The sequence below is a fragment of the Macaca fascicularis genome, chromosome 9, assembly GCF_037993035.2.
Source record: "Macaca fascicularis isolate 582-1 chromosome 9, T2T-MFA8v1.1".
Taxonomy (NCBI): Eukaryota; Metazoa; Chordata; class Mammalia; order Primates; family Cercopithecidae; genus Macaca; species Macaca fascicularis.
Window position 1 is genome coordinate 23180810 of NC_088383.1, and position 12923 is coordinate 23193732.

Genomic DNA, 12923 nt, shown 5'->3' on the forward strand with positions numbered 1-12923 from the left:
GAAAAAACGGCACAGTGGCTCATGCCTGTAATCCCAGCACTTTAGGAGACCGAGGCAGGTGGATCACGAGGTCAGGAGTTCAAGACCAGCCTGGCCAAGATGGCAAAACCCTGTCTCCACTAAAAATACAAAAAATTAGCTGGGCATGGTGGCAGGTGCCTGTAATCCCAGCTACTCAAGAGGCTGAGGCAGAGAATTGCTTGAACCCAGAAGGTGGAGGCTGCAGTGAGCCAAGATCGCACCACTGCATTCCAGCCTGGGCAACAGAGCAAGACTCCATCTCAAAAAAAGAAAGAAAGAAAGAAAGAAAATACAGAAAAAAAGAAAAGAGGAGAAGGAAGGTTGGTTGGAAGCACTTCCTGAAATGATACTTTTGTATACATTTCCCCTGAACACTCCACAGACCTGATTCCTGGCTGTGTTCTATACTTGTAGTGGCCTCTTCATGTATTCACTCTGAGCAGGATTTTCTAGAACAGAACAATGTTTTTATTCCCCTTCCCCAAGATCTAACCAAATGTGCAGCACATAGTAAGCACTTAACGAGCACTCAGTGAGTGAAAGAGGAGAGAAAACCATGTACAGACACCAAGCATAAGAGAGGAAGGAATTATATCAGGATGTTTTTAGCTGTAAGTTGTAGAATGTAAACTACAAGTGGCTTAAGCAATAAGGACATTTTTTAAATTCACATGACACGAAGTTCAGAGTAAGGGCAGTTCCAAAGCTGGTTTTGCAGCTGAACAGTGTCATGGAGTACCTGGATGTTTTTCATTTTTGTACTCAGCCATCCTCAGCATATTGGTGATTTCTTCCATTATAGTTGCAAGATGGATGTAGGAGTTCCAGATGTTATTTGCAGGCATGACCATATCCAACAAGAAGAGATGGTGTTTTCTGCTGTGTATCTCAGTTTTTACGGAGCTTTCACAGTTGCTTCCGGCTGACTTCTGCTTAGGTCTAGGATTTGCTCACAAGCCTCTGCCCTAGCTGACAATGGCTATTGGGTAGACGCCAACAGTGGCTGGCATAGAAACATCAGAGGAAACAATAATGGGAAAAAGAGTAGTGACAGAGGCAGAGTGAAATAGCCTGTTGGATGTGTAATATGTAGAGTCTACATTATTTAGGCCTATTGTATTATTTCCTGTATATACATTCACTGTCTGATATTTAATATTAACATATGTTTGAAGCTAGGAGAACAATACTTCTAAGCAAAAAGTGTGCTACTCAAGAGCAGTAGAACCATATACATTTGGGGATGTAAACTATATGAAATTGCAAGTACAAAATTGCTAGGCCCACTTTAGGTCCTTGGAAACTTCATTACCTTCATGGCAAATCTTTTTCCACTGCCATCCTTAGCCGTCCCCACATTTAACATTGCTACTCTGGAGAGAATAGAAAACTTGGGTAACAAGTTAGAAGAACAGAATTTGCTTTCTTATTAACATTATGTTATTCTAAGGAAGGAAGATATTGCACTCAAGAATTACTCAAGGAGCAAGTCAAATGAATGGGAATTATAAAGGTAGATAATAGATGTTTTTTAAAAAGCATCTTGAGTTTTTAATAGTACTTTTAAACAGTTGTAGTTTGCTACATATTCTTTACTCCTATAAACTGCGTATAAAAGTGAAAATATATCAAAACAAAATATTCAGCCCATTATATATATATTCCAGGTGTTCTTAAATAGGAACGTATAAATTATTACTGTATGACACCTGTATAATTTGGATTGAGTTGAATTCTTAAGCAGAATGTTAATTACCAGAAAATGAGTATTTTATTTAGAAATTATATGTAATATAACATTTTATATTTTTTTCCCATTTCCTTTGGATGGGGGTGGGGGTGTGGTGTGGGAAGAGAAATAGTGATCACCTATGTCACCTGCTGTCTTCATGGTCTTCAGTCTATTGCAGTAGCATCCCAGAGGCTGTTTCTGAGGAACCTGTTACATTGCTAGATTGATACTGCAGTCTGTTGGCTATTGTCTTCTTTTTTAAAAACAAAGCAAAACAAAACGTATTCCTCTCATCTACCTCTCGTTCTTGAGATTACTTAAGAACTTCCCATAGTATACTAGCTTTTACACCAAATTTTAAAAATTGAAAGATACCTTTGCCAATGAATGTAGTGTTAATTTGCAGAAGTGTGTCATTGGCATCGAGTTGAATGAGCCTGTCACTTAATAGCCCTCCATTAATACTTGTTTAATGAAAGAATGAATGAACTGTTTATACAATATTGGGACTTCTAAGATAATTATGATAATTTAAGGGAAGCAAATATTGGACACTAACCTGTATTTGCTAACATTTTCTTTTAGAAGATGTGATATTACCAATACTTTGAAAAATCAAACACTGTATTATCTTCAAATTAAATACTTTAAGTGATATGCTAAATAGGGCTCTTAGCTTGACAGTTAAGACATTTATATATAACTAAGGCACTACACATCTGGGAAAATAAGAACATATTTTGAAAGGAAGAGATTCCAGAAATGGGTGTCTGTGATTCAGTAAGAGGGGCCATGAATACAATGTGAGTAGTATCTGTAACTGCATGTGGTGCTTTATGCTTCTCAAACGGCAGTTTTTCCATGATATTATATGGGTCTGCTTGCCTGTCTCCCATTATCTGTAATTTAAAATGTGCTATTTTTGTAAGCTATTATTCTTGGACATACAAGTAAATCAACATGTATATTCAAAAGATATGTACTTGATTTCTGACAAGAGTAAGATAAATTTATTATTGTATCTAAACATTAACATTTATATATAAAAGTTTATTGATTAGTAGTAGATCTCATTTTTGAAAGTATTTTTACATGTACAATGAAAAGGCAGCTTTCTATTTTGTATGAAAGTTTTAAAAAATCTTTTAAAAGTACTACAAGATAAAAGGAATCTAAAAATTGACATTATTGGCACAAGATTCATGTTAATGTTTACTCACGTAAATAGCACAAAATATTGCCTAATTAGTGTGGTTGGTAAATTTTTGGTACTTAAATTTTCTCTGTTATTGTAAACCATGCATAAAATGCTTGTCTATTGAGAAGTGCAGAATTGTCAGAGCTTAAACAGCTGACATCTGCTTACTCTCTTAAAAAAAAAAAAAAAAAAAGAATAACAAGCCATTTCAGCCTAATCTACCTCAAATGTGTTCATGTAAATGGAGGTCCATCTATTGACCTGTATTCTTTTCAGCTCAGGATTGGTCCACATGGTTTATGAAACCAGGAAGCCTGATTTGAAATGCAGATGTCGAGAGAGTGAAGTACACCCTCCCCTTTTTTCTTTGCTGTATCTGTCAGGGTGAAAAATGGCTTGCACAAGGGTCAGTCACCCATACTCACTTAATTACTTTTCTTGGACCCACAGAACTGTCACAAGCTGTGGTGGATGCGGGAGCTGTTCCTCTTTTAGTACTCTGTATCCAGGAGCCAGAAATTGCTTTGAAAAGGATTGCTGCTTCCGCCCTCAGTGATATTGCAAAGCATTCTCCAGAGTTAGCACAGACAGTAGTGGATGCAGGAGCTGTTGCTCACTTAGCCCAGATGCTCCTGAACCCTGATGCTAAATTGAAGGTATTTCAAAATAAGGTTGAAAAGCATATCAGCCTTTTTATAATGTAAGAAAATGGAAATGCGTACACATGAATATTTTGCATCTAAAAATAATTAGTAAATTATCATTGAAAACAGATATGAATATATTATGTATTTGGTCTCTTAATATGTGAAAATAATACCATAAGGATTAGATAACAAAGATATGATTGGGAAAACTATGTATAAGATCAGAAGTAACAACAGTGTTAACATTAATAATTAAAATACAGAATCACATAATGATTAAATCTTTGGTTTGGAAAAGATCTAAAGATTTTTTAACCCTCCACCATAATATTGTTTCTTATGGAAATTGCCATATTTATCTTAGCCTGTTTTATAGCTTTCTAAAATCTGATTTTTAGTCAACAGTCACCAATTATACTTTTATATTCTAATAGTTACACCCTATAATGTTTTAAAATTGTTAATGTTAACTAAGCAATGGAACATTCTTTGAAATTGTATCAGCATCATGTCAAAGATATTGTTCTGCTTGATGATTTTTGTACTAAATGATCACATTGCTCATAAATTAGCAATTTCAGTATTGCATAATTAAGAAATGGTATTCATCCAGAGGTCATGTTATTTAATCATCTGTAATAGAGTTTCAAAATATTAAGAACTAATTTGGAAATTAGGAATTTTTAAAACTTGGGTATAAGACTAGAATGTGAATGTCTCAAGACTAAGAAGTCTTAGGTTGTTTAGGCATGTATATTTTTTTCCCTTTATAAAAGAATTTGAATATATATAAAACTGTTTAAATCTGAACTCTGTAGTGGATGCTATATAGTGTTTTGTTTTGGTTTTTTTTTTGCTTCACAGCATCAGATCCTTTCAGCTCTCAGTCAGGTTTCGAAACATTCCGTGGATCTGGCAGAAATGGTTGTTGAAGCAGAGATTTTTCCAGTTGTACTTACCTGTCTGAAGGACAAGGATGAATACGTGAAGAAAAATGCTTCTACTTTAATTAGAGAGATTGCAAAACATACACCCGAGGTGAAAAGAAACTTCAAGCCACAATAATATGTAATAGTTTTAGTTTTTAAATAAAACATCAATTTGTTTATAGGGCCTAGGGGTTGTGGCACATGATCTAGATGGGTTGGGATTTCTTGTCTTCTGCACTGCTGATGTTTTGGACTGGGTAGTTCCTTGTTGTGGGGGGCTGGTCCTGCACATTGTAGGATGGATGTTTAGCAGGATCCCTGGCCTCTGCACACTAGATGCCAAAAGCACCCTTCCCCCACAAGTGGTGGCAATAAAAAATGTCTCCATACTTTGCCGTATGTTCCTCAGGGAGCAAAATTGCCACCGGTCGAGAACACTGGGTTATATTAGCTGAGTTTGAGCTTGAAATCTGTTTTTAGTCATTTCAAACTTTCCATTTCTAGATTGTCAGGACTATGGAACTTTGCCATCCTTACCATTTTATGTCAGCTGGGAGTAGTGAGAACACTATTATAGCTCCAGGTTGGGAGAAATCACAAAGGTCCCCTGGCCTACTGTTACCACTCCAGTAGCTGCTCTTACGTGGTGATTTCCTGCTCTGAGTTCTAGATGGGAAAGAAAGAGAGAAAGCAGGCCTGTATTGATTCTGAAGTATCTTTTTTCTGTGTATATTTTGACTAACCAATTTTTATTTCATTAAACTTTAAGTCCTCATTCTTTATTTCATCTAACATCTTTATTTGATTGAGATTTTTCAAAATTAAAGTGCACTCAGCTAGTAATCATTAGTAGCAAGGGAGAAATAATTAGGTTAGAATATTTCAAGTCTGACATTGTCTTTCAGCATTCAGTGATTAATCTGCTTCATACTCACCCATTGTGATTGGGGGTTTCAGTAGTTAGTTATGAACTAGCCCTAGGCTTAGAGTCTAGGTGAGGAATTTTGACATCCATTATAATTGGGATAAAAGTTGTGCCATTGATGCATGAAAAATTGAACCACAGAATAAAGCTTCTCACAGTGAGTGTATTTGTGCATTTGAACTAGCATGATTAGTGTACTTGTATATTTCTTTAATAAATATAATAATTTCACTAAAGGATAATTCAATTTCACCAGTTGGTTTTAGGTACTAAATAGAGTGTGGCAATATTAAACTGATTTAAAGACCATTGTACGGTCCTGGTGATCTAACTCTTGTTCCCATCTCTTAGCTTTCACAGCTGGTAGTTAACGCAGGAGGGGTTGCTGCCGTGATTGACTGCATTGGGTCCTGCAAAGGGAACACACGGCTGCCTGGCATCATGATGCTTGGTTACGTAGCAGCTCATTCTGAGAACCTAGCAATGGCGGTCATCATTTCTAAGGTTTGTTCTTGCTTCATTTTCCTCTAGTTGCAGTAAGAAATTCTAAGAGAGAACCACAGATTAATGTTCTCCCACAGAATGCAAGATATAACTGACTGGAGCAAAAAACTTTTGATTGTTTCAATGCTTATTAGCAAGTTTTATTAGCAAGGTTATGGGAAGTTTAAAGTTTTACTCAGTGTTTCTGAGTAAACAGAATATCAACTTTTTTGAGCATTAGTATTATCTATATTTAAATATTATTTGTGCCTTGAAGGATTAATTGTACATATCTACAAACATGTAAATCTTACCTTGGTTAGAAACACCTATTTGTAAATGCCATGCCCAGTAGTCATTTTCAGTATTCTGGGAGGTCTATATACCCCTCCATTTCCTGCCACCTGAGTGGGAGATGACAATGGCTTGGACATCCCTTTTTATCCACTTTCTCTTCTTCAGCTTTTACGAACTATTTCTCTTCTTAGATTTAGGCAATTCAGAGCACGTGTCAGATAGCAGTGTTTTTGTTTCCATGCTCTAGGGATTTTGCTTTATCTCAGTTCACAACTTTGTAAGAACCCCTCATCTAGTGCAGCCCTGGCACATAGTAGGTGCTTATGAAATGTGTGCTAATGAATAAATATTGATCTCTGGACGAATGCTTCAAAGCCTGTGTGCTTACAGTGTGTGTGGTGACCCTCTGGGCCGTGGGTTTCTTATCAGCATAGAAAACCTGCTGCTGTATGTTAAACAGAAATGTGGATTTTTTTTATCCCTTATTAATCCTCAGAATAAAAAGGAGCCTCAGATCTTTATTTTCTACCTATTTCATGGTAATTCTTTGCTTTACTCCCTTTTATCCTGCTCTTTTCCTTTTGTTCTTCTATTACCACAGACTGTGATAGTGACTAGAGCAATGGTGGTGCTTTCTGAAGGGTCACAGTAAGGATGTTACTAGGATTTTGATCCCTGGTTCTTTTGTGGATAGTCATGAAGCTTATGCATGGGAAGAATGATGAAAGAAGAAGCAATTGCTGTTGCTTCCCATATGTCTTCCTGAAACTAACCAGGAAGCTCTCCCCTTCTTTGGTTTAAGGTTACTGCTGGCCTTTCCCACCTGGTTTGTTTTTCAGATAGAGATCAAGGTGTTGCTTGCTGAAACTCCAGCAGTTTCAGGCAAGCCACATAGTATGGTAGCACTCTCTCCTTTTCCTGTGTGGTATTATAAAGACTAGCAATAATACCTTACATTTAAATAGTAATTTTAAAGCAAATTTTCATTCCTTATCTTATTTGTTATTCATAACAACTGAGGCCAAAAAGTCAGAGCTTTGGGGATGGAGTAGAGGCACTGTCTCCTTTTCCTCCTGCTTCTTCAGTCTTGTTACATCCTGGACATGTGGACTTTCTGGAAAGTTGCTTCATTCTGGAGACAGGTCTGACCTTTAATATTGGCAGACATACATTTTTAGTTGTAGGAAAGAAGCCAATGAAGAAATATAGCTGATCTCTTCAGGAAATTGGTCTTAATAACCAAATTAAAAAGCAAAGAATAAAAGTATATATGATGATTCTGGCCTTTGCTATGGTAGCATAACCATGGGATCTTTTTTTGTGGTACTAAATTTAAGGTGATTACCATAATCTCAAATTAGTGAGCAAATCACACCTATACAGAATTTGGAATTAGAATTTGATTTTTAAAAATTGTTCCTTGGGTATACAAAATGTAATATATTTGAGGCTCTTTAGTTAATTCTGTTTTTATTATTTAGATAAAGTTGAAGCCTAAGATGCGAAATGTAAGCATGAGCTGTGTAACAAAAGTAATCATTGTTGTTTTGACATTCAATCATGTTAAAGTGGAAAGAACTATAATTTAAAAGTTGGCCATAATTGATGGAAAATTATTTATGTACTGTTTCAGGAAACGTGTTAGTGAATATATTCCGTTGACAAGGTACTTAGATAGGATTCTTACTGATTTATTTTATTCTCAGGCTTATTATATCAGGTTTATTATATTTGGTGAAAAGAATTTCTTTGAAGATTCTAAATTAACTTTTTAACAAAGGAAAATAAAAGATTTTAAAATTCTAAACATTTTTAGTTTGTCACAGTAAAATCTGGCTTTGCGTATTTCCTAGTCTGTGATATCTGTTGTTTGGTTAAATACCTCTCTATTTGGGGGATAAAAGCTAGTAGAGAAATTCTTGGTTTAGTTGAATTGTTACAGATAATTAAGGTAATTTAGTTCTAGTCATTTTATTGACTTAAGAAATGACAGCCCCTGTGATGTGCTCATTTATTGAACCGTTTAAGAAAAAAAAGATCAAGGCCGAAATGATTTCTTCTCATGTTTGAGAGACATGGAAGACTCTTTAATCCTGCTGTAGATTCATAACACTTGCTCTTTTGATCCACGCTGCAGGGTGTACCCCAGTTGTCAGTCTGCTTGTCAGAAGAACCAGAAGATCATATTAAGGCTGCAGCTGCTTGGGCCTTAGGACAGATCGGAAGACACACTCCTGAACACGCACGGGCTGTTGCAGTCACAAATACTTTGCCAGTTCTGCTTTCTTTGTACATGTCAACAGAAAGTTCTGAGGATCTCCAAGTAAAAGTAAGTGCTTAATTCTGTTTTATGAAGATTTTGGCTCATTTAAAAAATATGTCATTTAAAATCTCTTTGTTTTCATCATGGACAATATTGTTTTTATGAGTCAAGAAATACAAATTTATCAGAATTGACTTCACTCTTCTTTGAAAATGAGTTACCCTGTCTCTAAAAATCAGTGATATATTTTAGAGAAAGTTCTCTGTGGGTACAAAGTTGTTTGTAAAATGAATGGTTATTGCATTCTACATTCCTTTTGACTTATGAAGTGGAAATTGAAGAATAATAGAATTTTTTAGTTTGAATTTGCAAGAGAGACCTCTAGTTCATTTTACTTTTAAAAGTGGAATCCAAAAGAATTTAAGGTACCTTTCAAATGTATCATATGACTAGTCAGCAGGTATTTTTGAACCCATAATTTGCCTCTTTAATTCCAAGGCCACCTGACCTTTTAATTATATGTCTTGTATTTGTTTCTTTAAAAAATTGTCTGTAAGACTCACTAAATTAAATATTTTTAAATCATGCATTTTAAAAGGCAGATTTTCTGAAATATTACTGACTACTAAAATGATTCACAAAACATGAATATGAAGAAGGATGGATTGTTTAATGATTTTAGAATTTAAAAAAAAGAAATAAAATGTTTTCCAGCATAGTTCCTATTAGGAAAACATGTATGTTTTTGAAAGCAGCTTGTAAAATTGACTTAGATTGAGGGAAGTTCACAGAAAAGACAATAATTTAACAGTAAATTAAATTATATTTACATTTTAATTAAAACAGTAAACTAACAAATAGGAAAACAATTTGGTGAAACTTTAGATGGCATAATGAGATGGGAAGTTTACTTGAACTATACACTTAAGGGACTCTGAAAGTTATGTATAGCAAATTATCTATTTGACTTGTAAATTTTATAAAAGCAAATTTATGTGTATTTAGTCATGTTTGCATATTATTTCTCTACTAATTCCTTGAGGGAAATTGGTTTCTAAGATTTAACATTTTTTTCTCAGTTTTTATAAGGCTTTCTAGACCAACAATAATTTAATAGATTTAGAACTTCCCTCATATGTCTGTCACATGTGTATTCTTTGGCAATGCTTGGTAAAGAGAGAAAGATTGACAATATAAAGTCTTTTCTAGTTTAGCAGGTCTCTTTAACTTTCTGGTGAGAAACCAAAACTCTATTCCCAGCTTTGAGTTGTCCAAGCACAGCTGATATACATGTATACATGTATATAATGTTAGTCTACAGATGTAGTCCTCTTTTGGCTTTGTATTTCTTTAACCCATTATCATTGTTGTTTTTCTGCTCTTCCTTTCCTTCTCCTCTTCCGTCCTCTCCTGCCACCCTCCTGAGTTTCCTCTTAAGATTTGGAAATAAAGTAAAGGGATATATGAGCTAGAGCATTAATCATTAATAGTGGACTCAGTAGTAATTTCAGCTTGAGAAGCCCTTGCAAATAGTCCCTTAGGCGAGAGTATGTACTTTTTATATGCTACTACCTTATATAACTTGCTTTTTAATAAATTATTATGATACTATATTGTATGCATATCGTTGGAGAAAAATAAATTTGAAAAGTTCACTTTTTGAAGTAAGATAAATATCATTTTGTTTAACAAGTGGTATTTTTAGGTTAACTAATAGAAATTAACTTCCTTCTGCCTATATTTAGTACAGTATTACTGTCAGGAAATACACTTAGTGGTAAGTTAAAAAGTTACCAATCATTATTCCATCAATAATCTTTTAAAGGCTTCAGGCCCATCCAAATATTTTATTATTGTAGAGATTTGGTCATTCTTTTTTCTTTCCCCACGGTCTCTTGAATTCTATCAGCTGTTATTTTAAAGGGTGTAGAATAAACGTCCATTCAAGCCTGTTCAATTTGACACCATCTCAGTAGGGAAAAGTGTATCCAAGAGTGTCAAGAACTGTCTAATGGTATTTCTCATTTGTTACTCTATGGCAGCTTTCAAATTATAAGCCCATGTTGAAGTTCATTTTGTCCCAAAGGCATGTCAGCTTCTGTAAGCATTCTCTAATTGGTTTCCATGCAGGAGAACCAACGAGCAGTTTTTTGGAATTTCTCTTATGTTTTCTTTGGAGAAATAACTATTCAGAAGACCCTTTGCTCATTTTAAATTGGGTTACTTATCTTTTTATTATTGAATTGTAAGAGTTCTTTGTATATTCTGGGTACAAGTTCTTATAAAATGTATGATTTGCAAATACTTTCTCACATTCTATAGATTTTCTTACTATTTGCTCCCATGTTATTCCAAATCTCTTAATAAAAATGGAGAATAATTTTTTTTCTAATAAGCTTATCTACATGTTTTGAAAATTTTCATTCAAATATATCTTTATTTGTTTGGATTTAGAGGCATCATATTGAAATTTGGCATTGAATCAGCTCATTCTAGTTATAAAACTATGTTTAAGATAGTTATTTAATTATTGTGTTCTTATGGTAATAGTCGTTCCTCCTTCATTTTTTAGCAGCGTTATTGAGCTATAGTTCACATGCCTTACCTTTATCCATTTAGAGTGTACCATTTAATGGTTTTGGGTATATTTACAGAATTGTGAAACCACCACCACTATCTAATTTTAGAATATTTTTATTCCCCACAAAAGAAATGCTACACATTAGTTGTGATTCTGTATCCCCTCTGCCTAGCCCCAGGCAACCATTAATTTACTGTCTCTATGGATTTTCCTCTTTTGGACATGTCATTTAATGGAAACATATATAACCTTTTTAGAGATAGGGTTTCTTTCTGTTGCAGACTGGAGTGCAGTGGCATAATCATAACTCATTGCAGCCTTGAACTCCTGGGCCCAAGTGATCCTCCTGCCTTAGGCCCCCAAGTAGCTAAGACTACAAGTGTGTACTGCCACATCTGGCTAATTAATTTTTTCTTTTTTTGGAGAGACAGGGTCTCACTGTGTTGCCCAGGCTGGTCTTAAACTCCTGGCCTCAAACAGTCCCTCCCTTGGCCTCCCAAAGCACTGGGATAAGAGGTGTGAGCCACCACACCTAGCCATGTGCCTGGCTTCTTTACTACTTAGTTGAAGTTTCACAGTTCGTCCATGTTGTGGCATATATCAGTATTTTGTTCCTTTCCATTGCCAATACAATATTCTGTTGTATTAACATGTCACATTTTGTTTATCCATTTACCAGCTGATGGATGTTGGATTATTTCTACTCTTGACTATTATGAGTAATGCTGTTATGAACATTATTGTAACAAGTTTTCATGTGGATGTGTGTTTTCATTTCTCTTGGGTATTTACCCAGGGATGAAATTGCTGGGTCAATGGATAACTCTGTTTAACATCTGGAGAAACTGCCCAACTGTTTTCCAGTGTACTACCAGCAAGGTAGTACATCTTTGCCAACTCTTGTTATTATCTTTATTTTTGATTGTAGCCATCCTAGTGGGTTTGAATTGGTATCTCATTGTGGTTTTGATTTGCATTTGTCAAATGGCTAATGATGTTGAAAATCTTTTCATATGCTTATTGGCTGTTCATACATCTTCTTTAGAGAGATGTCTATTCAGACCCTTTGCTCATTTTAAACTGTGTTATTTATCTTTTTATTATTGAGTTATAAGAGTTCTTTGTATATTCTGGATGCAAGATCTTATCAGATGTATGATTTACAAGTATTTTCTCACATTCTATGGGTTGTCTTATTTTCTTGATGATATTGTCTGCAGCACAAAAGTTTTAAATTTTAATTAAATTCAGTTGATCGATTTTTGTTGTTGTTGCATATGCTTTTTGTGTTGTATCTAAGAAGGCTTTGTCTAACCAAAGGTCATAAAGATTTACTCCTATGTTCCTCTTCATTTTAATAGCTGTTACTCTTTGGACCACAATGCTTTCAGAATAAAAATAACTTTCTGAAAAGAATTTTTTAAAATTTTTAAGAGTTTTTCAAGATAATTGTATTAGCCTGTTCTCACACTGCTGTAAATAACTACCTGAGACTGCGTAATTGATAAAGAAAAGAAGTTTAATTGACTCACAGTTCTGTATGTTGTACAGGAAGCGTGGCTGGGAGGCTTCATGAAACTTATAATCATGGCAGAAGGCAAAGGGGAAATAAGAATGTCTTCACATCATGGAGCAGGAGAGAGGGAGTGAAGGTGGAGGTGCTACACACTTTTAAACAAGCAGATCTCATGAGAACTCTGATATGGTTTGGCTCTGTGTCCCCACCCAAATCTCATTTTGAATTGTACTCCCATAATTCCCATGTGTTGTGGGAGGGACCCAGTGGGAGATAATTTGAATCATGGGGATGGTTTCCCCCATACTGTTCTTGTGGTAGGGATTAAGTC

The 12923-nt window shown here is 35.0% G+C and overlaps 1 protein-coding gene across 7 annotated transcripts in view; it reads left to right on the forward strand.

The window, feature by feature from the left end:
• SPAG6 (sperm associated antigen 6) overlaps positions 1–12923 on the forward strand; it is a 66048-nt gene that overhangs the window by 38113 nt on the left and 15012 nt on the right. For 5 of the 7 annotated variants that reach the window (XM_045399680.2, XM_005564791.4, XM_065520409.1 and 2 more), the window contains 4 exons: positions 3402–3607; positions 4463–4636; positions 5804–5956; positions 8370–8561. In XM_045399680.2, the coding sequence (XP_045255615.1) occupies positions 3402–3607; positions 4463–4636; positions 5804–5956; positions 8370–8561 (725 nt within the window). The remainder of the gene's footprint in view (positions 1–3401; positions 3608–4462; positions 4637–5803; positions 5957–8369; positions 8562–12923) is intronic. The other 2 variants (XM_065520410.1, XM_074001186.1) reach the window with 1 other exon arrangement.